The 26,805-nt window shown below is 44.4% G+C and overlaps 1 protein-coding gene across 14 annotated transcripts in view; it reads left to right on the forward strand.

Annotated features, from left to right (window-relative positions):
- APBB2 (amyloid beta precursor protein binding family B member 2) overlaps positions 1-26,805 on the forward strand; it is a 95,672-nt gene that overhangs the window by 34,457 nt on the left and 34,410 nt on the right. For 5 of the 14 annotated variants that reach the window (XM_026675348.2, XM_087965785.1, XM_087965782.1 and 2 more), the window contains exons 4-8: positions 5,302-5,510; positions 9,641-9,726; positions 11,552-11,612; positions 19,511-19,657; positions 21,451-21,578. In XM_026675348.2, the coding sequence (XP_026531133.2) occupies positions 5,302-5,510; positions 9,641-9,726; positions 11,552-11,612; positions 19,511-19,657; positions 21,451-21,578 (631 nt within the window). Of the gene's footprint in view, positions 1-5,301; positions 5,511-9,140; positions 9,204-9,640; positions 9,727-11,551; positions 11,613-19,510; positions 19,658-21,450; positions 21,579-26,805 lie in introns of all 14 variants that reach the window. The other 9 variants (XM_087965778.1, XM_087965781.1, XM_087965779.1 and 6 more) reach the window with 3 other exon arrangements.

Consider the following 26,805-nt stretch of genomic DNA (forward strand, 5'->3'; position numbering starts at 1 on the left):
AGCTGAGGCATGGCAATCTGCTCTGTTGTGCGAATCAGCTGAGCTAAAAAAACAAAGGAATATAGGAGAGAGAATGGCAGGGATGGGTGGGCGCGGCCAGCCAGAGGTGGTATTTGCCGGTCTGCAAACTACTCAAAATTTCCGCTACCGGTATGCCAGAATTGGTCCGAACTGGCTGAATACCACCTCTGATGCTGTTCTAACTAATCTGTACAATTGTGCTATTAGCAGCTTGGTCTTCTGTGTAGACCAGTGATAGCTAACCTTTTCGTTGTCATGTGCTGAAAGTGCACGCACATGTGTGCCTGCACCCATAATGCAGTGTGCGCATGATATCCCCTGCCCCCTGTGCATGACACGCCTGCGTGCCGTGTGCCTCTGCGCATGCACGCATGCACTGCCCCCGCACATGCCCCGCCTCCCTGCACATGCGTATCAGATACCCGACAATCAGGTGGCTGGCGGGAGGCGTGCGCGCATGCTCAGTGGATCTGTTCCGGGCGACAGCTCGTGTGCCAGCAGAAATGGCTCTGCGTGCCACTTCCGGCATGCATGCCATAGGTTCACCATCATGGGTGTAGACCAATTGGTTATTTAGTCTGAAAATTGTAATCTACCTTGTGCATTTGCACGTAAATCTTAGCATTTTACTTTATTCTATTTTATTTTTCTGCAGATTGTGTGATTTCCTTTCCCATGTCACAAATCTCTTCCTGGTGCTTCTCTCTTTTTCTCTCTCCTCTCTCTCTCTCTCTCTCTCTCTCTCCCTCCCTCCCCCCTCCCTCCCCCCCCCCCTCTCTCTTAACTCATCTTATCCTCTCAACTTTTTCAACCTGAAGCTGAATGAAGTCAGTCTGCCATATAATGGAAGATTAGTTTTCAAATGCTCAGCGTTTAGTCAGTTAGATCTGATTGGTTTCTGTCAGATGGCTTTGATAAATAATCAGGAATTATTCTCATCCCATTTCATCGAGATGACAGTTGTTTTCACACCACGGATTAATCACCTGTTAAATTGATCAGCCTGGAATAAATGTTGGTAGAAGCCAGTTAAGAAAAAAAAAGTTGATCTATAAATCAGTTATGGATTTTTGTTCAGCTGCAATTATATTTATATCTAGTCACAAGAATTCATGGGTTTAAAGATATTAATGAGGAAAGGTCTCGTTAGTTAGGGTTGAACAGTCAATCTAATTGCACTCTGGGACATTGGTGTGCTTCGGATGAAATTTCAGCCGGATGAAATTTCAGTGAAAACCTACAGATGCCTGTTGAATTATACTGCCATCCTTAATTAAATTCCAGAAACATCAATGCTATGTCACCCTGCAGCTAAAGTTTGGTACTTCCTTCATTAAAATTTGCCGCTGGAGAAAGGCTATCTGGATAGGTTAAGAAAGAGTTATGGAAAAACTTCCTATAACAGGGAGATTAACTAACCAGTGGAATGGCTTTTGCCTTCAGAAGTTGTGGATGCTTCATCACTGGAAGCTTTTAAGAAGATACTGGACACTGGACAGTCACTTGTCTGAGATTGTATAGGTTTTCCTGCTTAAGCAGGGGGTTGGAATAGAAGACCTCCATGGTTCCTTCCATATTCTATTCTATTCTATTCTATTCTATTCTATTCTATTCTATTCTATTCTATTCTATTCTAATTCTATTCTATTCTATTCTATTCTATTCTATTCTATTCCATTCCATTCCATTCCATTCTATTCTAATATCTATTCTATTCTATTCTTTATTCTGATATTCTATTCTATTCTATTCTTAATTCCAAGTTTTCACTACCGGTTCTCCAGAACTGGTCAGAACCGGCTGGATACCACCTCTGGGTCCTAGCTTTGATTTGGCATTTAATATAGCCAGGGTCTCTAAAATACATTTTTGTCTTTTGGGGAAATTGGAAGTGTTTATGACTCTAAATGTAGAAGTTGCTTTCAGATCCATGTTGCCTTTTACTAGGTTTATTTATGCTGTTTTTTTTCTGGCTTAGCTACAGTATTTGTTTTGCATGTTGTTTCCCAGGGAAAGAAATTGAATTTCTGATTGTTTGTGGTGTGCAGAGCTGCAAACCATGAACAATTATTGCTGTGTTCCTTTCATCTTTGTGCAGCTGCTTGATATGGAAGTAATCGCTCATTAGGAGCAGCTGGGTATATTTTGCCTTCATACGGATGTTATTTTGAGCTGGAGTTGCACTAATTCATTTTTGTAGTTCCATAGCTACTATTTGCAATATTAAGGGACACACAGCAGGCAGTGCCTAAAAACCAAATTTGTTTGGTAAATGACTCTTAAAGCAGCCCCATCATTTGAAGGGGGGGGGGAAATGAAACTTTGAGTTTGAGTTTTGCTGATTAGAAAAGTTTGCTGTTATAGAAATGATTTACTACTATATAAAAAGTAAAAAATTGAGGCTGTAATATTACTATCTTATTCTACTGCGCTAAGAAGAGTTGGAAATGATTTTTTTCTTTCTTTTTTTCCATTTTCCCCTACTCCTTTTCCTCTTCCCTTTTCCCTCCTTACTTTCTCATGATTTTCCTTCTTTATTGTAATTTTATATTTTGATAAGCTAGTAAAACATTTGATAGTTTATGTCTAATCTCCCTTCCGTTTCTTTCAAAGCCTCCTAAGATCTCTTCATGAGCCAGACAACTTTGTGTGTGTGGGGGGGTGTTATTTTCTACATACTTATTTAAAACATTGTAAATTCTGAATTCATATTTCAGACAATTCAGAACTGACTTTTCGTCTTCCACAGAAGATTTAAAAAAACAAAAATGAAATGTATAAATGCAGGGTCGTATTGGTTCTGCCCTTGGTTTGACACAATTTCAGTGACTTTGTTAATAGAATAGAATAGAATTCTTTATTGGCCAAGTGTGATTGGACACACAAGGAATTTATCTTGGTCCACTTGATCCACCACTTGGTCCACTAATCCACTAAGCTAAACCATAATGTGATTTGTTTTAGACTTTTCCTTATTTGAAAGACCTTGTTTGTAAAGATTTGTTTATGGCTCAGCCTCTTACATTAAATCAGGCCATAATAGTTTAAAAGAGACTTTCCGATTCAGCAGTCACAAAACGGACAATTTGAAATGTGAATAATGTGCTTCAGGAGTTGGATAGTTTTCAACTTTTGCACTACCCCAAATCAGTGAACAAACATGGTTGGTTTTAAATAATACTTGGTTATTCTGGTGTGACAATAATTGATTCAGTTGATCGTCTGAGAGGTGAGATGTTAATTTATTTTCAGAGTTAAGCGGGAATCTTAAAATCAAGCCCTTCTTGAAGCTTGCTTTGCTGACAGAATGGCCATTTTGTCCCAAAGATGCTTTTGCAAGAGGCCAACTGGACTTCCTTGTTTTTCCTCGAAGACATTTTGCTTCTCATCCAAGAAGCTTCTTCATTTCTGACTGAATGGTGGAGGATAGAAGGATTTTTATTCCTTGCAGTCATCTGGTCATTAGTACTCTTTCTGAGAGTCGTTGAGTCCACTTGGAGGTTTATCTGTGTCCTCAGGGTCACCCGAATAGTGCAAATGGGTGTGGAACCTTCTCGGACCTGCTGTTCCATCCAAACAGCACTAAGCCTCCCCAAACAGCACTAAGTCAATTCTGAGCCCCGGCAAAAACCTCTTTCATTACATTAATGTGAATTTATTTCATTCACAGTCAGTCAGTGGCTTGGCAAACAGTCTTGCAAAGGTATACTAATGAGCTCAGACCTTTATCAATCCTGGAAGGCTGCCCGGTAAATAGGTCCACACTCAATGCTGACAGGGAAGGGCTGGGTTATACAGACAAATCCCCACAAGGCTGGAACGAAGGAATGAGTGAGTTGTTTCTTGCAAAAGCCGTCTCCCCTTTTGCTTCTCTTTTAATCCTGATGGGAGGGGCCATTCACTGTCCACCTATGGTCTTACTCCCATGTCGACCCTGAGTTCTTAATTGTGCCTTCCTTTTGGCAGCTCTGCGCATGCGCAGGCTGGGAACTGATTCTAGAAGCTCCCCCATCTCACTGCTGTCCAAGCCCAAAGGCAGCTGATGACTGCCAACCTGCCCTGGCCCTACCTCTGCCTCTGATGCAGAGCCCTCATCCGAGCCTTCCTAGGGCCTCCAGGAATGGCCCGGAGTCCTCCTTAACCTCCTCACTACTGTCCAACTCTGCTGCCGGCTCCGTCAGCCGCTGGCGGGCCACAACACCTGCTGAAAGTTCAGCAATTCAGCAGAATGAGAGCTAACAACCAGAGGACTGCAAGGATTATAAATCTGCCCCCTTTCAGTCAGAAGTGAAGAAGCTTCTAGAATGAGAAGCGAAAGTCTTCAAGGAAAAACAAGGAAGTCCAGTTGCCTTTCAAGAAAGCACTTTGGGGACAAAATTGACCTGGATGATGTGAGACTCTCCATAGATCAAAAATGGAAGGACATTTGGATTCCCACAATGGACGAATGACTGCAGAGGTTGATGGACGTAGCAGAAATGGCTAAACTGACTGCTTTGATTAAAGAAAAAAAACCACAATTACTTTTGTTTCTACTTGGAAACCACTTCTGGACTTTGTGCTTGAGGTGGAAAAAAAACCCTGAAACTTTGATTTTGGGTTTACCAATTAGATAGGTTTGTTATGATAGAAATGGGTAGTTTATACTATTATGTATATTATATATTACGTATAGGGGTCAGTTCCCAGCCTGCGCATGCGCAGAACTGCCAAAAGGAAGGCACAATTAAGCCGGTATGGACCAGTTTGGGCAAACTGGTAGTTCTGGTGATTATTTGGCTCCGCCCACACATCCCTGCTCTATTCTGTTCTATATTTCCTTTGTTTGAAGCCCAGCTGATTGGTGCGGTGTATTGCCGCACCTCAGTTGTTCTTATTCACCCAGGATGCAGTAGAAAGTAAGTTTTCCTTCTATTTTCAAAAGTACCGTGCGTGCGAAGTGTATGCCCACCGAACTGGTTGTTACACCGATTCAATCCCACCACTGATTACGTATTATGTAAAAGTAAAAAGCTGAGGTTTGATGTTATTATCTGATTTTACTGCCCCTCTTTTATACACTTTTCCCTTCCCCTTTTCCTCCCATATCCTTCCTACTATTTTCTTTTGTAGTTTTGTATCTTAGAATATCAATAAATAAAATGAGAAACTAAAAAAAGAGAGAATCTCCATAGACAATGGCCATTTTGCAAATATTAGACCCTAAATTCCCCCCCCCCCTTTCCTATTCGTTGTAAGCTTCGCAGTGAAAGAGACTTTTGGGTGGATTCTTATTCCCAGCAGATATTTGGAGCGATCATTCCTTTCAATCCGACCCTGATCTTCCACCGGGTTGGAAGAAGATCAGCGATATAGCGGGCGTCTATTACTGGCACATACCCACAGGGACCACTCAATGGGAACGCCCCGTCTCGGGGCCCACAGATCTTCAGTGCTCAAGGAAAGGCTCTTTGAGTTCCCTCACCTCGTCGCCTACTCCAGAAACTGAGGTAAGGGTTGAATGCCACCTATGATCAAAGAGGGAGAGTAAACCTTGTTTTAAATTAAATTAAAGCAAAACAATCAGCTGTCTATATGGTGCAGTGGCCTAGGGATTGGAGCTCTCGCCTCACAATTAGGAGGCACGATGAGAATATGTCTGTTGGGGGGAAAAACTCCGCATTGGTGACAGGGAAGGGCATCCGGCCAGTAAACACTTCAGCACCATTCAGTTGCCCTGACTCCACCCAGCAAGGGTCATTAAACGACCAAAAATAAAAATAAAAACAGCTGTCTATATCCCTCAAATGATTGCCTTTGTTTCTTGATGCATGGATCTGCATGCTGGGTTTTGCACAGATTAAATGGGTAGTGTTAGAAAATACTCCTGTGATCTAACAAATCTATCTATCGGTAAGAGAACATTCATAAAATACAATATTTAACAAGTGATAAAACATCACTGTACAATGCCATTTATCTTCAGAAGATACACAGTTCGGACATAGCAATATACCAATAGCACTTAGACTTATATACTGCTTTATAGTGCTTTACAGCCCTCTCTAAGCAGTTTATAGAGTCAGCATACTGCCCCCAACAATTTGGGTCCTCATTTTACCCACCTCAGAAGGATGGAAGGCTGAGTCAACCTTGAGCCTGGTGGGATTTGAACTGTCAAACTCTAGGCAACTGGCTGCAGAGGTAGCTTGCAGTACTGCACACTAACCACTGCGCCACAGAGGCTTCTAATACTGCACTGTCATGAATCCTTGTTGTTAGATTGCAAAGTATTGCAAGTGTATAATGCTGATTTTTTAAAAATCAGATAATGGATGAAATGTATAGCTCTATTAATCGATAGGATTTATTCACTGCCTCTCGCAGTCTGACTGGATTGCAGGAAGTTTGCTGGCATATATTTTATTTATTTTTATTCCCGACTTTATTTACTTTTGCAAATAACTGAAGGCAGCGAACATATCCAACACAACTTCCCTTCTCCTACTTGTCTTCCATGATGATAAACATCTAATCATAGTTTTTGATCATTTTAATCATTTGAATTTTTTAAAATACAGTATTAAATTAATAATTTCCCTTTTTCTAGTTGGTGCATTTCTGACACAAGACGAGATTGTAGAAAGACAATATATTTTCACAGATAATATTCATCTGGGTGAGCTCGGCTCTTTGCCAAGGACCCGGAATAATGACTTATGTATGATTAGGAAACCATATCTTAAGATAATCAATTGATTATCTTCCGTCAAGTCACCTGGACAAATTCTTTGGGGAGCTGCCATATTGTTATACCTGGCCTCTGACACTGATGAACATCCATTTTTTATTTGGATAGACAACTTAATTTAAGTTGTCCTCAGGGGAGCAACTTTGATTTGCTTTGAAGGAATGGAATATAGCCTGGCGGTTTGACCTCATTCTTATTAAAATTGCATTTTTGCAAGGCAGGATGCAATTAAGCAGGAGATTCAACCAGGGTAATTCCATGAGGCAGGTGGGAACGATTTAGAAAATAATATTTATAATTGATCCTTAAGCTGTTTGCATCCTCAAGCCTCACTGTAGGTATCCTGTTTCCCTGAAAATACGACCTACCCTGAAAGTAAGTCCTAGCTTGATTTTTACATGTGTGCCCAATATAAGCCCTACTCCCCAAAATAAGCCCTAATTAAGATCTCATCCACTCCAGAGTGCAGGGGTAAAAATTAAGCTACGGTGGGAATAGGGTGGTGGTGGAGATTCCCTACTACTTACCTTTGGACAGTTGTAGCCAGGCCTTGCTAACCCCAATATCTGCATTTGTGGCCCATTTCTTCTGCAGTCAGCAAGGCTGGCAAGGTTTTCCTGAAGGCCTCTGTAGATTGATAACAAAGCCCAGGATCGATCCAGAGCTCTGTTATTGGCTGCAGAGGCCTTCAGGAAAGCCTTGCCAGCCACAAAAGCAGAAGTTCCTGAAGGCCTCTGACAGTGAAAAAGAGGCTGGGAGCGGCGCGCACAAGTGAGGTTAGTCAGTGGATTACATTCCCCCGAAAATAAGACCTGGTGCCTTTTTTGGTGGCAAAAATAATATAAGACAGGGTCTTATTTTCGGGGGAACACAGTAGCCATTAACATAGTCTCAATGACTTTCCTGCCAAATACAGATAATCCTTGATTTACAAAAGGGGTGTCCAACTCAATTTCATTGAGGGCCGCATCAGGGCTGTGATTGACCTCAGGGACCCGGAGGGGCATGGCCAACTGGGTGGGTGTGCTGCTGAGTCAGTGTGGCCAGCTTGACGCCACTCCCCAAACTGCTGGCCTAATTGTTCCTCCTCATATTGAGTAGACCAGGACAACCCTCTGGGCCGGATCTGACCACATCGTGAGCCGTATCTGACCCGCGGGCCTTGAGTTTGACACCCCTTCCTTAAACAATCTTTGGTAAATCAAGGATTATTCTTTTTTTGGCAGGACTGCCTCTTGAGAAAAATCTTTGAGACTACGTTAATGCCTACCGTGTTTCCTCCAAAATAAGACCTTGTCTTATATTTTTTTCCACCAAAAAGGCGCCAGGTCTTATTTCCAGGGGATGTCATCCACTGATTAACCTCACTTGCGCGTGTCGCTCCCAGCCTCCTTTTTGCTGTCAGATTTTTTTTTCTTTCCTATCCATGGTGATGAAGGCTGAATTGGTGAATAAGACCAAAAATTTATCCTAAAGCACTGCTTTTTTAAAAAAAACCATCATGGCTTAAAAAAGGAAACAACGTTCAGTTATGTTCTATGCATGGGCAGTGATTGACAGGAAAAGAAAACCTGTATAAAGGCACCTCCGTATGTGTTCACTGATTTCCAAGGAGTCTGCAAAATAATGTTTGGCAACCTATTTTGTTTTCCCCCTTACTTCCAAATCTCATTGTATCGGGGCTGGCTCAGAGGACTTCTAAGCTAGGCAACCGGCTTTCGTTAACATCTCTTCAAAAATGTGTTTGCTTGATGTTTGATAGCAGTACTGGCCAATTTTTTGGCCTAGTAGTAACCACAGCCACGGGGAGTGGGAAAAATTGCATTCTGTGTTGGTTGTTTGGTCTTTGCATGATTGAGAAACAAAAGCAGAACCAATCTGGAAAACGCCGGAACCTGAAAAAGGAAAAACAAATCTTCCACTGCTCTTTTTCTTAAAAACCAGATCAGCTTGCTGATGATCAGAATTGATGTGACTATTTATGAGGATAAACCCCTTCAGGGCAAGCTCCTTCCAAGCAAATCTCCTGCTTGAGTGAGGGGTGGTTGGACTAGATGACCTACAGGGTCCTTTCTGACTCTGTTCATCTGTAAATCTAAAAAGCTTTAAGCTTTTCTGAAGGTTTGCGCCTCAGTGCTTTGAGCCAGCTCCGCTTTGCCGTAAAATTATATTTCCGTGAAATGTTAAGGTGTTGTTATGTTCCCTAACCCAGCCTTTAAATATCGGTGCTAACAGAGGTGTTCTGTGTTTTCTTCCCTCCCTCCCTCCCTCCCTTTCCATGCCCTTCTTGTTTATTTTTATTCTTATTTTTTTTTTTAAATCAATACGCTTTTTCCCGTATGAATATATACATATATGCACGCACACACATATATATATATATATCTAGAAACAGCCCTGGAGTGATTTTGCGGTGCTGAATGGGGGAAAGATTAATAGTGACATTTGGAAGGCAAGTATCTGGTCAGATTTCAGAAGAGCTGTTGACACTCGTTTCAGATTTTATTTATTTTTATTCTTTTTTTTTTTTTTTTTTTAAATGATCCATATTTTGCATGGCTGTAGCTGTACGGCTGCTCTCCCCCCACAAATATCACTCGCAATAACAAAATCGGCCAAATTAATGTGAGCTTTCTCCCCAACCCCCCATCCTCCCAAAAAAAAACACGAGCTTCCCACGCTTGGTCTTTTCACACAGCCCAGATGTGCTTGTTTTGTCATTCCCCACGTGCTTGCCCTTAACCATTGTGCTGTGAACATGCATGCTTGTGTGTCTGCCGAGCATCGTTGCTGCTATTGTGATTGTTTTCCACCACCACCCTCTCTCTTTAGGAGGGAGGGGTGCTCTCTTCAGTGGGCTTAACGCAACTGCCTTTCGTCGTTCCGCAGGACCTACATGCGGCCACCGTGAATCCCGACCCCAGTTTAAAAGAGTTTGAAGGAGCGACCTTGCGATATGCTTCCCTGAAGCTCAGGTGAGAAAGAGGGAATTTCGGTGTATGAGGCGGTGAGATTCCCGTTGAGATTATTTAAGTGCTCGAGCCAATCGGCACTAGATAGAAGTCAACAGAAATTCAATGGGGCTTGGGCTTAGAAAACTTATGGGAATATAATGATTCCAGGCTAATTCCTCTTTTGACTCCAACCCCAGACATGGAGGCTTTTCCTCCTCCTCCCTTCCTCCTCCTTCTCTCCTCCTCCTCCTTTCCTCCTCCTTCTTCTCTTCCTCTTCTCCTCCTTCTCCTCCCCCTCCTCCTCTTCCTCTTCTTCTCCTCCTCCTCTCCTCCTCCTTCCTCCTCCCCCTCCCTCCCCCCTCCTCCTCCTCCTCTCCTCTTCTTCCTCTTCTTCTTCCTCTTCTTCTTCTTTCTCTTCCTCCTCCTCCTCCCCTCCTCCTCTTCCTCCTTCATCTTCTTCTTCCATTCCTTGACCTGTACAGGTAATCCTCAACTTACAACTGTGTCTTTAGTAACCATTCAAAGTTATGATGGGAAAAAAAAGGACCTGCAACCGGTCCTCACTCTTATAACCGTTGCTGTGTCCCCATGGTCACGTGATCAAGAGTTGGGCATGTAATCATGACAGTTGCAGTGTCCTGGGGTAACGTGATTGCCACTTGTGACCTTCTCACCTGGCCTTCCAACAAGCAAAGTCAACGGGGGGGGGAGGAGAGCCTGATTTGCTTAATGATTCACTTAACAACCTGGGTGTGATTCGCTTAATAACCATAGCAAAAACAGATTGTAAAATCAGGTTGGTCCAGTTTTTTTGTCAAAAAGACTGTAATGGATGGGCTCCATTACACTTGTTAGTTGAGGACTACCTGAATTTGATGGCGATTATCTATCTATCTATCTATCTATCTATCTATCTATCTATCTATCTATCTATCTTATCTAACTAACTAACTAACTAACTAACTAACCTACCTTCCTACCTACCTACCTGTCTGTCTGTCTGTCTGTCTGTCTATCTATCTATCCTTATATTTATCTATCTCTACTGTCATTTATCTATCATTTATCTATCTGTCTTCCATATATATCATCCATATCTATTTGTCTACCTATCTCTACCTATCATCTATCTATCTATCCTTTCTATCTATCTCTATTGTCATCTATCTCTATCTATCCTATATATCTATCATCAAACTTATTGGCTGCCATTTTACCCTAAGAACTGTTAATTCCACAAAGAAATGTTGGGAAGAAAACCAAAAGGAATTTTTTTCTTTTTTGCTGGCGGTGAAGGTTTCTCTTTTATTAATGTTTCATTTTCGTTTGGTTGTCAGTTGTGCGTTGTTGTTTTTACCTTGCTCAGTTAGCTGGACAAAGCCCGAGAAGGGCCCCCCCCCCCCCCCCCCCCCCCCCCCCTCCCCCCCCCCCCCCCCCCCCTCCCCCCCCCCCCCCCTCCCCCCCCCCGGTCCTTGATTTCTGCCGGTCCCTGGTACAAAGGTTGAATCATTTTGAATCGTGTCCTGCCTTCAATTTCCTGACTGCTGTTATCGGTCCTTAATTATTATTATTTTATTGTGTTCTTGTGGCACTGTATCAATGCGCAGTTCTATTTCAGTTGTGCTGTGGTGGGCTGCCTATAATGTACAGAGTCACATTTAAAGGTACCAAAATGTAGCACCAGCACCTTTCTAGCCCATCCTGTGAAGTCTGCCCAGTGTTTTGGAATCGCCAGTGTCAGATTTAAAACATTTTCCCCCTCCTTGGTGTAATAGTTTGGAGTTTCTTTTGACTTGTCGGTGTATATTTGAACCTTGGTCTGACAGAAGGTTCTCCTCTTCAACAGAAATGTTCCGCAGTGCGACGAAGATGATTCCTGCAGCATCAACAGCGATCCGGAGGCAAAGGTCAGTGAGCAAAATACAAGTGGTCCTCCACTTACGACCGTGATTGAACCCAAGCTTTCAGTCGCTAAGTGAGACAGGCGTTTCATGAATTTTTGCCCTGGTTATACGACCTTTCTTGCCCCGGTTTGTTAAATGAATCACTGCGGTTGTTATGTTCTGACCAAGACTTCCTGAGACCGTAATTAAGCACACGCTTAGTCCAAACAATTCTTGTTTTATTTCAACGCTGGGAATTATGTTCATTCCCAGCCCGTAATGAGTCCCAAACAGTCCCTCGAGATAAGCACCCACCTTTATCTCCTTTGAATTGCTGCCAACAACTAAAGTGCCAAATGAACTATAAAAAAAATCAACTGAAGTACAAAGTCCACACAGCAAACAACGTTGCTTCCTGCAAAGGTTCCTGTCCTTTTCTCCTCCTTTATGTCTTATGGGAGGGGCAATCACCTCCAAGCCTTACTCCCGAGTCTCCCCGCCCCTTTTGTCTTAATTGTTCTTGCCTTCTGGCAGCTCTCTACACATGCGCACTGGGAACAGGCTCCCTGTGATGACCCGGGGTGTGGCACAAAGGCAACACAGTCAAATAAGCAAGAAATGTCCCTTTAATACCTCCAACTTTTCCCCCAATGTCCAGGTTACCTTCAGCTGGAGAAAAAACTCCCAAGAACAGTCTTTAAGTGGAGGAAATTCAGTCCAAAAACAAAGTACATACAAACTATAAATAAAAATGCACACAAACCATGCTACAGTAATTAACTGGACAGGGCAGGAGAAGGAATTGCAGACTTGAAAGCCCAGCAAAACACACACAGGTGAGAAGACGCCAGGAACCCAGATAAGCCTCGACGATACCAGATAATTCACAATTTGCTCCCAACAATTTGCTGTGCGCAGCTTCCCTTTTTAAACACTGTGTTCCCAGCTGCAGCTAATTAAGGGAATCAGGACGCTTTCCTCCCCCGTAAGCCACGCAACTCATGTTGCTCCCTTCTCCGTTCCTCCCTGTGTGCCCTAGGATGAAGAGGGGGTGGGCCTGGGTCTTTCTCAGAATTCCCTTTCCCTTGCTCTACCTCTCCCCTACTCTGCCCAGCCGGACTTTGCCCTTCCCCAGTTTCTTTCACAGCCAATGGAGCCACACTCCCGCTCCCTGTCAATTGCTCGGCCTCCCCCTCTGAATCAGATTCTGACAGGGGCATGACAGTTCCCCTGTTCCTCTGCCTTACTCCTGTCAGATTCTGGAGGCTCTGGAGTCAGCACATAACTCCCAGATGGCCCTGGCCCCATCTCTGCATTGGACGCAGAACCTGAGTCCTCCCCAGACTCCCGGTCTGGTCCCCTTTCTTCCCCACTGTCCGACTCTGCTGCCGTCTCCGCAGATTGCCGGCAGACCACAACACATTAGTAGCACAGTTGACCAGTGAAGCTGCCTTCCTCATTGACTTTGCCACGGGACACTGCAATCCATCATAAGTATGAATCCGTTGCCAAGCACCTGAATTTTGATCGTGTAACCGTGAGGATGCTGCCATGGTCATAACTGCGAAATCCAGTTGTAAGACACATTTTTCAGTGCCGTTGTAACTTTTGTACGGTCACTGAATGAACCGCTGTACATTGAGGACTAGCTCTGTACCCTGACGTAGGGTGCCACAGTTAAGTCTCAGTATTATTTTACACCAGTGTAAATTTTTTAGTGATCGGGGCATGAAATGGTAAAAGCAACCCGGTTTGGAGCAGATCTGCAATTTCTTGCAAGCTGTCCACTTAACAAAGCATCGTGTGGCAAGCATTGTCTACAAGTATGGGGCGCATTTCCCCTTTCAGTAGTGCTGCCGCGAACAGCACAAGAGTTGCCCATCTATGGAGACTGAAAGAAGATATGAAGAATGGCTACAGGATTTGGGTCTGGCTAGTCTAAGAAACAGGGACGCAGTGGCTCAGTGGCTCAGATGCCGAGCTTGTCGATCAGAAAGGTTGGCAGTTCGGCGGTTTGAATCCCTAGCGCCGCATAATGGAGTGAGCTCCCATTCCTTGTCCCAGCTTCTGCCAATCTAGCCGTTCGAAAGCACGTTAAAAATGCAAGTAGAAAAATAAGGACCCCTTTGGTGGGAAGGTAACAGTGTTCCATGCGCCTTTGCCGTTCAGTCATGCTGGCCACAGGACCACAGAGAGTCTTCGGACAGCGCTGGCTCTTCGGCTTTGAAACGGAGATGAGCACCGCCCCCTAGAGCCGGAAATGACTAGCGCGGAGGTATGAGGCGAACCTTTACCTTTACCTTAGTCTAAGGAAAAGAAGAACTAGGAATGACATAATAGCAGTCTTCCAGTATTTGAGGGGCTGCCCCCAAAAAAGAGAAGCTCAAATTTATTTTCCAAAGCGCCAGAAAGCAGGACAAGAAATAATGGTTGGAAACTCATCAAGGAGAGAAGTAACCTGGAATTAAGGAGAAACTTCCTAACAGTGAGGACAATTAACCAGTGAAATAGAAGTTGCCTTCAGAAGTTGTGCATAGTTTGTGGTGGTTTTTATGAAGAGACCAAACAGTCACTTGTCTGAAATGGTATAGGTTAATGGCATTTAATGGCATCTGTTTGTGTACGTATGTATGTATGTGTGTGTATGTATGTATGTATGTATGTATTTATTTGTTTATTTATTTATTTATTTGATGGCATTTACAGCTACATAATATCTCAAAGCTTCTAGATGCTCTCAAATTAAAATGATTTTGGAGTTGCTCATTGGCTGCAGTTCAGGGAGAGAGTCACAAGATGGCAGCAATGTTAAAGAAAATGCTAATAAGAATTAACATTTCTGTGCCTTTAAAAATAAACATTAATCTTGCATTAATCGTGCCCCAGAAACGCAATGCTTTTAACCACTGATTAATATCCAGTATCATTGTACCGATATTTATTTATATTTATTATTCAACATATTACCAGTAGATAGATAGATAGAGATAGAGATAGAGATAGAGATAGAGATAGAGATAGAGATAGAGATAGAGATAGAGATAGAGATAGAGATGAGATAGAGATAGAGATAGAGATAGGGATGGATGGATAGATAGATAGATAGATAGATAGATAGATAGATAGATAGATACATACATACATACATACATACATACATACATACATACATACCGTGTTTCTCATATAATAAGGCCGGGTCTTTTTTTTTTTGAGCCCCGAAAAAACGGCTAGGCCGTCTTTTTGGGGGTGACTTAATTCCCCCCCCTTGCATCTTCAGGCAGGCAGGCGGCGACGGCTTGGATGTTGACCTCGGCGTTGGTGGGGCACTTTGTATCAGGGTCAACGCAGGCAGCACCATATCCGGGTGTGCAACAAAAGTACTTCCTAACAGCAAGCCCCCCTGCCATTTCCCCCCCATTTTGCATGTTTTAATATAGGCCTTAATTTGGGGGGAGGGGCTTAATTTCATTTCATGCCTATAAAACATGCTGGGACTTCCTATTGGGGGAGGCCATATTGTTGGAGAAACGGTACATTCATTCATACATACATACATACATACATACATACATTTGTTTTCGTAGATTTTCACGGGTACAGGTATGCAGGTCAACTTTTGTCTGTCAACTTTTAAGACTTGTGGACTTCAACTCCCAGAATTCCCCATGCTGCCTGGGGAATTCTGGGAGTCCACAAGTCTTAACAGTTGCCAAGTTGAAGATGTCTGTTCTAAGGAGATTGGACTCCTGAAACATTTTATTTCTTTCAAAGTATTTTTTTTTAAATCTTCCCACACGCCTTCCAGCTTTAAGCTACGCCAGTATATCTGTAATATTGGCAGCTTCGAGGCATAAATTCCCCAATTAAAGCTGAGAAACAAACAATAGTTACTAATAATATGATCGTTTACTTTTTTTTCTTCCTTCAGTTACATTTGCAAAGTAAGCCATATGCCCCTGGTAATAAATTTAGCTCTTCAAGGTGGGGAGGATTTTTATTTAATACTTTAAAAAAAATCATATATTTTGTCAAGTTAAAATCCTTGCGTATGGACCATATTTTTATTTATTTTATTTAAAGCTTTTTTTAGAGGTCTCCCCTCCATCATGTAGCCAATTCCAGGTGGTTCTAAAAGAAATCAAAGGTAAAAATAGTATAAAAACCGTTTTTTATAAAAACTACAAAACTAAACACATTACAAACAACAAAACACCTGGCGACATTCTCTTCCCAATTTTTTTCTTTAGTAACGGCGAGGTTCAATCAAGACAGAACGTTTTCCCAAAGTATTCCAAGGAAACTGTAATAATATTAAACTTGGGTTTTCTAGTTCCTGGTCCAACATCATAGCTTCACAAACATTATAATTATTTACCAGCAGCTATCAAATATTGCAAAAAACCCACCCATCCCCGCTGCCCCTTACCTGCATTGCACCTCACAGCTGATTTTCGGCCAGTTTGAGGCCTTTTTCAGCCTCCCAGAGGCTTGAGGAAGGCTTCTGCAGGCTTTGCAGGCTGAAAACTAGGCCCGTTTCATCACTTCCGGTATTTTTGGAAAAACAGGAAGTGACAAAATGGGCTAGTTTTCGGCCTGCAAAGCCTTCCTTAAGCCTTTGGGAGGTCGAAAAAGGCCTCAAACTGGCTGAAAATCAGCTGGGAGGCGCACGCATCTGCAGTGAGGTAAGCTTACCTGCAGCTCACGTGCCGGCACAAATAGCACGTGTGCCATAGGTTCGCCATCATGGGTATAAAGCCTAAATGTATACATGTACGTGTATATATATGTGTGTGTGTGTGTGTGTGTATGTATGTATGTATGTACCGTGTTTCTCCAACAATACGGCCTCCACCAATAGGAAGGCCCAGCATGTTTTTTGGGCATAAAATCAAATTAAGCCCCTCCCCCAAATTTAGGCCCTTTTAAAATATGCAAAACAAGGGGAAGGGCGGGAGACTTGCCGTTAGGAGCGCCCGGCGGGCCGGAATTCCTCGCCACCAGCCGCTCCTAACGGGCGATCATGGCGAAGCACAGAGAGCTCCCTACTCCCACCAAACACCTTTGCTGCAGACACCTTTGGCACCCGCCGCTGTTGCTTTCCCTTCTGCCCATTACGCCGCCACGTTTGGAGCTGCCGCTTCCGTGTTTGGAGTGCCGTCGCCATTTGGAGCTCCAACGCGGAAGTGGCAGCTCCAAACATGACGGCGGGCGATCTTTTTATTTTGGTCCGCGCGAAGTTCAGAGCGAGCAAGAGAGGGAGACTGCGATGCCTCTATCCGAGATGGCAACCTCACTAGTGGATCACAACGTGGCTGGAAGCCCGAATCGGCGGGATACGATGGCGATCTTTTGGAGCGAGAGGAAAGGGAGAGAAGAGTTGCGAGGCGTAATTTGCAGGAGGAAGTGGGTGTACCCCACGGCAGGGAGCCCAAGGAAGAAGGGCTGGTAGGCAACGGAGAGCGTCCCGTAGCTCCGGAAGCAGCCTAGAGACGCGCCGGGAAGAGGCGCAGATGCTGCCTTGTAGTCCCCAAGCCAACTGCGTGCGCCGCCTTTAGTTATGTGCGCTCCGCGCTTTGGGCATCTCCGTGTGATCGCGACCCTGTCCTTTCCACCTGGCGCCCTTGCTGCTTTCTGGCTCTTTAGCAAGGCATCGCAGTCTCCCTCTCATGCTCGCTCTGAACTTCGCGGCGGACCAAAATAAAAAGATCGCCCACCATCATGTTTGGAGCTTCCGCATTTGGAGCTTCGCCGCCGTTTGAGCTCCAAACAGCGGCAGTGCTCCAAACACGGCCGGTTGCTAAAGAGCCAGAAAGCAGCCAGCCGTGTTTGGAGCACTGCCGCTGTGTGGAGGCGGCGTCCCTTTGAGCGGGACTGGATTTCTTTAGTGGGTTCCCTCCTTTGCCCTCCGTTGTAGCAAATTCTTCGGAAGAAGCGGGAGGGGGAGGGAAATACCGACCCCCTTCTCTCCCGTTTGTCAGAGCTCTCCGAAGGAAGTGTCGCCGTGTTTGCTTCCCACCCAGACCCAGCCCTGCCCGGCCTATTAACGTTCGCCAGGTTCCGTCCGGCCCGAACTTAGGTGGCTTCGGGAGAGAGAGGGGGTTAAGGGGGAGGGAGAAAGAAGGAGAACGAGGGGCGCTGCTCGCTCCTCTTGGTTTGCTCTCACTTTCGACGCCCGCGTGCTTCCCGTTGTCGGTCTCCCGCTTCCCCCGCCCCGCCCCTCTTCCAGCCCGGCTGGATCCGGGGAGAGGGAAGACGAGCACCAAGGAAACGCGGTGCGCCTTTGCCCTTGACTCCTGCGCTGCCCCCATTGATAGAATGACTCTCTCTCTCTCTCTCCCCTCCGCAAGAAAGGAGAGTATTAGAATCCAGCCCTTTCGTCTCCCTCCTCCCCCCACTCGCCGCCCGGCGTTTTCCCCTACTCCGCCCCCAAACGAGGGGGCGTGAGGCGTTTATTGGCTGCCGCTATTAGTGCGCCGTCGAACAAAAGCGGCTCCTTTAATCCCGAGTCTTTAGTGATTTCTTCTCCCTTCATCCCCCGACTCCCTCCCTCCCTCCCCCACCTCTTTTTCGCTCCTCGCCTTTCCGGTAGCCTTTCCTCGAGCTGCCGCTGCCGGCCGCTGATTGGGCCCGCCGGCTGGGAGAGTGAACGCCCGCTGCAGCTTGCGCGCCGTCCAAAGCAGGCTCGCCTTCCAAGCGCCGGCTTCGGCTTCCACTTTGCCTCCTCCGCTTGCCTCCTCGGGCCGCCTTCGCGCCCGCCGTCGCGGCACCCGAGCGCCTGCAACTTCGGACGGGGGTGTGAGGAGGAAATCTCCAGCGAGAGCCTCGGGAGAGCACCTCTTCCCGGGCGTGTCTCTAGGCTGCTTCCGGAGCTACAGGACGCCTCCGTTGCCTACCAGCCCTTCTTCCTTGGGTTCCCTGCCGTGGGGTACACCCACTTCCTCCTGCAAATTACGCCCGCAACTCTTCTCTCCCTTTCCTCTCGCTCCAAAAAGATCGCCATCGTATCCCGCCGATTCTGGCTTCCAGCCACGTTGTGATCCACTAGTGAGGTTGCCATCTCGGATGGAGGCATCGCAGTCTCCCTCTCTTGCTCGCTCTGAACTTCGCGCGGACCAAAATAAAAAGATCGTCCGCCGTCATGTTTGCAGCTGCCACTTCCGCGTTTGGAGCTCCAAATGGCGGCGGCACTCCAAACACGGAAGCGGCAGCTCCAAACGTGGCGGCGTAATGAGCAGAAGGGAAAGCAACAGCGGCGGGTGCCAAAGGTGTCTGCAGCAAAGGTGGGAGTAGGGAGCTCTCTGTGCTTCGCCATGATCGCCCGTTAGGAGCGGCTGTTGGCGAGGATGCAAGGGGGAATTAGTCACCCCCGAAAAGACGGCCTAGCCGTTTTTTCGGGGCTCAAAAAAAAATAAGGCCCGGCCTTATTATGTGAGAAACACGGTATGTATGTATGTATGTATGTATGTATGTATGTATGTATGTATGTATATAAATGCTTATAGTTTCTTTTGATCTTTTCTAATGTAAAATGTAAAGACTGAAATGTATGTTAAAGTCCACCACGTTCGATATTTTTAAAGTTTGTTCTCAATAAAAATAAAAAATCTAAAACCAGTAATAGTATGCTGCCGGTTTGCACCGGTTCTAGCGATCCGGTAGCGCCGGTCAGCAGTTGGCCCCGCACCCCTGCCCCACCCTTTCCTGTCCTATATTTCCTTTGTTTGTAGCTCAGCTGATAGGTGCGGCAGAGCAGGTTGCCGTGCCTCAGCTGTTTTACTCACCAGCGCTGATGGTAAGGGTAAGTGTTCATGCTTAAAATTCCCCCATTTTAGAATGGTCCTCCCGCGCCCGCAGAACTGGTTGTAAAACTATTTCAAGTTCCACCACGGTCTGAAACGTCATTCCTGATCTCTTCACAGTGCTTCGCCGTTCGTTCCTTGGGATGGGTCGAGATGGGGGAGGAAGATTTGGCTCCCGGAAAAAGCAGCATTGCGGTAAACAATTGCATACGGCAACTCTCATACTGCAAAAACGACATAAGAGATACCGTTGGCATTTGGGGAGAGGTAAGAAATGTTTTATCGTTTTATCTGTAAGCCTTCCTTCGGTCTGTTTGGCCATGTGGTTTTCCGGCTTCTTTGAAGGCCAGGCCAGCCTTCTCTGTGAAATGATCTCTTTTTTTTTTTTTTTTTTTTTGGGGGAGGGGGGGACGGACACAAAAGTTTTTGTATTTTTTAATTATTTAAATACATCTTTGAGAGACCAGTGTGGTTCCAGGTGTTTTACATTTTAAATCAGTCATATCCATAGTCACAAACACAGCTTTCTAACATCACATCATTATCTATTACCAAGTTTTCTTCTTTACCTTGATCATATATTCTTATGTTCAACATGTTTACAGTTTAATCTATTCATACCATTTCATTGATCATTCAAAATTTCACCTTAATTTATATTATCTCCTGTTAAATCCACTTTCCAATATTACATTTATCATTTTTTCACAAATATATTTTCCATCTTATCTATTACCAAATTTTCTTTATATTCTCATAAATTACTTTATATCAGTCTCTTTATTTTTAATCAATCTCTATTTTCCTTGATCATATATTCTTATGTTCGACATATTTGCAGCTTAATCTACTCATACCATGTTATTGACCATTCAAAATTTCACCTTAATTTATATTATCTCCTGTTAAATCCCCTTTCCAATATTACATTTATCATTTGTACACAAATATATTTTCCATCTTATCTATTACCAAATTTTCTTCTTTATATTCTCATAAATTACTTTATATCAGTCTCTATTTATTTTTTATAAAGCTTTATTGATACTATTTGTATTTTGGATGGAAATACGGAAGGCTGCCCTGAAAGGAACTTCTTCTCTAGCTTTTGTCATCAGTGAAGGTGATGGGAACTTCACCAGAGGCCGTCACAGTCCTAGGAAAGCTTCAGTGGGAATGTTTCCTTCAGCTTCCAAATGGGTCACCTTCAACTCCCAGAATTCCCCAGCTACTGTGGCTATGGCTGGGAATTCTAGGATCTGAACTCCACATAAATTTGTGGTCTTTTTATTTAGATCAGGATCTAAAGACCATAGCAATTTGTGGACTTCGAGTGTCAGAATTCCCCGTCCATCTAGGTGTAGCATCATCAGTACTAGATGCTGCTCTCTCCATACCTGCAGCAAACCCTACTCCCTTCTAGCACTGATAATGTTCCCTAGTTGAGTCATGAAACGTATGCAAGAAAACCACCAAGCTTGTGGAGCATCAAGAACCCATGCAGTGGTGGTATTCAAATAAAGTTGCCACCGGTTCGGTGGGCGTGGCTTGGTGGCCGTGCTTTGCACGCATGCACACATGCGCCAAACATGCACTTTGCGCAGGCGCAGAGGCGTTCTAATTCGCCTCCTGCAAGCCTGCACGATGGTGGTCGCTGCAGCAGCTGCCGCGTGACGCTATTCTGCACCGCGCAAAGCAGCTGCGCTTTGAATTCTGGCCATAAAAGTGAGTATGGGAGCCTGGGCGGGCGGGTGGGTCAACCACAGAGCAGCGAAGAGAACCGGTTCGGTCTCCACTGCTCATTGCCGCTACCAGCTCTCCAGAACCAAGCAGAACCGGTTGAATACCACCACTGAACCCATGGTTATATTTTTCTTATGTCCGCCTTCTTTTTTCTGAAATAAGTGTTGCAAGGTGAAAAAGATTTGTGCTGAGTATGTTTTTTTAATTCTTTCCTCCCTCTCTCTCTCTCTCTCTCTCTCTCTCTCTCTCTCTGTCTCTCTCTGTCTCTCTGTCTCTCTGTCTCTCTCTCCCCCCTCTTCTTTTCTTTTTTTACTTAGGGAAAAGATATGTATCTTATCCTGGAGAACGATATGCTAAATTTGGTTGACCCCATGGACCGTAGTATTCTTCATTCTCAGCCCATCGTTAGCATCCGAGTTTGGGGAGTTGGTCGAGATAATGGCCGGTAAGTTTTGCAATATGTTTTGTCTTTCTTTATGAGATGGACATTTGTTAAGGCGCGTATTTCAGATAGATGTAGCTGCCGACAACCTATTGAATGTGTCTTTTGTGTTCTCGTTGCATCCATTGGTATTCATCTGGCTAGCGTCCTGTCAGTGTGTGAGAGAGTTAAGGGCTGTTTGGAAACTGAAGCGGTATTTGCTGTGTGAGCAAGAAGGAGACAGCAAGGAGCCTGGGCATGGCTTAGAAGAGATTTCTTTTCAGATGGGGAGGGGGAGTAGAACTCCTTAGCATCAGAGCATGTTAATAATAATAATAATGTAGGAAATATTAATACTCTGATGGTCATTTCAAACAATCCTTTCTTAGTGAGCCCCTAGAAGCCAAGAGGAACATGATACGTGCCAAATTTCAAGTTTGTAGGTTTTACGGATCTGGAGATTTTGTGATGATGCGCGAGTGGTATTTCACTTTTATATGTATAGAATATTGTTGTGTTGTCCTAAGAATAGGCTGTAAGCTGCCAGTGTCTTCAAATGTCCCTGAAAGGCAGATTTAACACGCATTAAGTAAACAAACAAGACATCATTCTACATTATGTCAAAACTCCAGAAAACTTGTAGGGAATCTTAACTGTGATTTATTTTTTAAAAAATTATTTTTAAAATCGAAAAAAAATATTATTAAAAATTGAGACTTGGTGGAAGAAACGCAGAAGTTGACACCTGAAAACCCTCTTGTAGTTTGAAAGGTTAAAAAAGAAAGCAATTTTTTTTTTTTTGCCTAGAATTCATTAGAACGGCAACAGTTCTGATGTCTTCACTTCAGAGGAGCCCACAAAGCAAATAACTTTAAAAAAAAAATGCTTTTATACGAGCGCTGGGTTTGAATTTAATTAATTAGGGTTTTGGTTGACTTCATTGTCCTAGTTAAGCTCACAACTGCAAAGAGATCTAGCCAATCTGAAGTATATCTTCTATGATTTGAAGAACAGACATTAAGCAAAGGATCCTCTCTTTTTTCATGCTTTTTGGACTTTTAAACAATATCGTGAAAGTGTTGGTCATATGGCAAAGCGTAATAGGAATGAAGGAACTCAGACAGTACAAATTTGTTCGACAAATCTTACAGTTGGATTGGGGAATTATAGAATGGTTTGCATGTCATTTTGGAAATCTTTGCTGCTGTTGTTTAAAAGCAGTGGTCTCTCCTTATTTGAGGAATATATCATTGTTTGAAGAATTATAGCTACATCACACGACCAAGGATTGCAAATAAAAAAGAAGAAGAGGAGAGATAAGTCAACATTAGAAAGTCAGACTTCATCCCAAAATTAACATAAGTGCTTACTTTCCATTTGTAACATGGCATGCACTGCTAAATAGTGTTTTATGTGGCCAAGGTTTAATAACTTATTCTAACATTCAGCAGCTTGGTATATATTTTTCATTTTTGCATCCGTTTCTTTCGTATTCCTTTTGTGCATAAAGATTAAAAAAAGAAATTATATATTCTTCTTAGAAGACAGGGTTACATCTGAATGGAAAATGAAGCCATTGAGAGTAAAGTTACCTTGGTCTGGGAAGCAGAAAGATTGCTGAGGGGGATGAAACCGTGTGCACAGGAGGCAGTGGTGGGATTCAACCGGGGTAACAACCGGTTCGGTGAGCGCGCGCTTTGCGGTACGTTAAAAAACAGCTCTAAAACTTACTTTCAGCCCCAGTAAGTAAAACAGCTGATTCGCCACAATCTGCTCTGCCTTGCCTATCAGCTTGGCTTCAAACCAAGGAAATATAGGACAGAAAAACAGGCCTTCCAGAAATACCGGAAGTGCCGAAACGGGCCCGTTTTTCGGCCTCCAAAGGCTGCAGAGGCTTCCCTCAAGCCTTCGGGAGGGCGAAAATGGCCTCAAACAGGCCGAAAATCAGCCGGGAGGCGCGCGCATGTGCAGTTCAGGTAAGGGAGCGGGGGGTGTTGCACGTGCATGCTTGGGGGGGCAGGGCGCATTGTATTATGGGTGCTGGCATGCGCACTTTCAGCACACCACAGCAAAAAGATTCGCTATCACTGCACTAGGGTGAAGATTTTAGTCTACCAGTAAACGAATATATTGGCAAAGTGAGGTCTGCTGGCAGTCATTTTCTGCCTTACTGATTTCCACTCCTCATCCCATGTTCCTCTGCTCTGTCTTGTGATTCTGTCCTGCTTTGTTGGATCTCGTAAGTGCCAGAGACCGTCCCCCCAGGGATCAAAGGAAGCTTTGTTACCACAACAGCGTCATTCACAACACTATATGGTTGATCACACTGAATTTTTGACATTCCCCATTGTTCTTCTTCTCTGGCATTTTCAAGATTTGTTTTTTTCTAAGTTACATCTTGGCTACTTGTTGAAGCTGTCCAGCTGCTCGCTCGCGTTTTTTTAGCTGCCATGGAATCCTTCCCTCTGTGTCGTAATCGAACAGAACAGAATAACAGAGTCGGAAGGGACCTTGTAGGTCATCTGGTCTAACCCCCCATCCCACTCAAGCAGGAGACCCTACTCCATTTCTGACAGTCTCTTCTCGAAAACCTCCAGTGATGAAGCTCCCACAACTCCTGAAGGCAACGTCTGTTCCATGGGTTGATTGTTTCTCACTGTCTGAAAATTTTTCCTTATTTCCAGGTTGAATCTCTCCTTGTTCAGTTTCCATCCATTATTCCTTGTCTGGCCTTCAGGTGCTTTAGAAAATAGCTTGACCCCTTCCTCCTCTCTGTGGCAGCCCCTCAAATATTGGAAGACTGCTCTCCTGTCTCCCCTGGTCCTTCTCTTCACTCGACTAGCCAGGCCCAGTTCCTGCAACCCTTCGCCATATATTTTAGCCTCCAGTCCCCTCATCATTTTGGTTGCTCTACTGATTTATTTGGAGGGCTTTCTGTGTGTCAGTGAGAAAGCATTTTGAAATATGTTGCAAAGTCTTGATGTAGTTTGAAAATGCGCTGGGATTTTAAGCTGTTTGAGCTTCAGGTGTCTTTTGACGCTTCTGTGTTACGTTTAATGGTGTGAACAAGATTCCCTCAGTTCTTTTATCTTGTCATGAAAAGGCATCTGACAAAGGATTTGATTGAAGCAAAATTCTACGTCCAACATGAGCCTTCAAAAGTCCTTTTTTCAATATATCAGAGCAACGAAGGTTCTTAAATCTTCCTCTTGCACCGCCAATCATTCAGTCAGAGAGAAGATTTAGTCTCACGAAAAGAGAGCAAAGGCGTTGGAATCTCTGGCTTTTAACAGATGGACGTATACATAGCTCAGATAGCTGGAGAGGAGGCAACCTATGCACCAGATGTGTGTCTTTGGGTCTCCGCGTTTCTGCCTTTTCATCACCTTGGCATTACACGGCGGGAATCTGAGGGTAAAATGAACAGTGTGGCACAGGGTTAAATCTTTATTTCGCAAAAATGAAAAATAGGAATGGGAATAGGAGTCCTGACCTAGATTTCCCCAACAGCACAAAGCCGAGTCCGAGTCACAATAAACTCCTTTTATTTAATTTACAATGAATTTCCTCTCCAACAAAGTCCCGGCCAATAGTCTTTCAAGATAGTTCCCAGTTACAGACCTTTATCAGGCTTGGAGTGTTGCCAGGCCGATATCTTTCAGATGTCACAATACTTGCCAAAATGAACTAATTATCTCTTGCAAATCCCTATTCTCCTTTTGCTCCTCTTTTATCCCCTGTGGAAGGGGCCATTCACTGTCCACCTGTGGCTTTATTCCCAAGTTGGCCCTTGTTCCTCAGCTGTTCGCTTCTTCTAGCAGCTCTGTGCATATGCACATCAGGAACAGGCTCCAGCTGTTCTTTTGCCCCATTGATCTCCCACTCCGAAGGCAGCTGATCACTGTCGGATGGCCCTGGACCCATCTCTGCCTCCAATGCAGAGCCCTCGTCAGAGCCTTCCCCAGACTCCAGGACTGGCCCATGTTCCTCCCCAACCTCCTCACTGTCCAACTCTGCTCCAGCTCCGATGTCTGCTGTCGGGCCACAACAGCAGTCTCCCCTCCCATGCACTCAATCTCTATCCTCCAAAAGGACAGCCGATGCGCCACTTAATTTTGCTGCTTGGCTGTTATAATTTCAGCCTGTTATCAGGTGTTTGGGTTTGTAAGGGATCGAAATTATCTGCTGCCTCCAGGTCCTGCCACCTCACTGTGCAGCCTTTTTTGTCTTTCTTATCGACAGTTGTTAACTCTGGGATGTTGGGTGACAGACGCTCGTCTGTCTGAATTCTTTTTTTCCTTTTACATTCATTTGACATCAGCTTCTGCAACCATTCATCTATGGTAGGAATCGAAGCATCCTTCCATTGTTGTGCATACAATAGTCTTGCTGCTGTCAACCTACATAGCAACAAAATTCCAAACTTTTTCTCCCAATTCTTTCTCCATGAGAACCAAAAGGAAAAGTTCTGGTTTCATTTTTATCTCTGTTTTCAAAATCTTCTCTATTAAAATATGAACCACACTCTTCCCCCCCATTTTTTTTTTATTATCACAGATCTACCATAGATGGTAAAACGTCTCTTTTACACTTCCAACATTCATTGGACATACCTTTGTACATCTTAGATAACTTATCTGGTGTTAAATACCAATGCTACATCATCTTATGGAAATTTTCCTTTAGATTATACAGTCATTTAATGTAAATTTTAAACCCTTGGTCCACATATTTTCCACATTGTTCAAGCCTACCCATGATGGTGAACCTATGGCATACATGCCACAGGTGGCACACAGAGCCATTAGTGCTGGCCCGCGAGCTGCTGGCAAACTTACCTCACTAGGCATGCACGCGCCTCACAGCTGATTTTTCGGCTGGTTTAAGGCCTTTTTCGGCCTTCCAGAGGCTTGAGGAAGGCTTCTGCAGGCTTCTGCATGCTTTGCAGCCCAAAAACTAGGCCCACTTCATCACTTCTTGTTTTTCAAAAAATACCGGAAGTGACAAAATGGGCTTAGTTTTCGGCCTGCAAAGCCTGCAGAAGCCTACCTCAAGCCTCTGGGAGGCCGAAAAAGGCCTCAAACCGGCCAAAAATCAGCTGTGAGGCACAGTGCAAGTAAGGGGGTGGCGGGGGTGGGGGGGTAGGGATTGCACACGCATGTGTAGGGGGCATGGGGAGCGCATTGACTTCTGGGTGCTGGCACGCGAGCGTGCATGCGTGCACACCATTTTTGGCACAGGAGTCCAAAAA

Source organism: Notechis scutatus, chromosome 4, assembly GCF_049901735.1.
Source record: "Notechis scutatus isolate UNSWTSFEM ecotype Mainland chromosome 4, rNotScu1.2, whole genome shotgun sequence".
Taxonomy (NCBI): Eukaryota; Metazoa; Chordata; class Lepidosauria; order Squamata; family Elapidae; genus Notechis; species Notechis scutatus.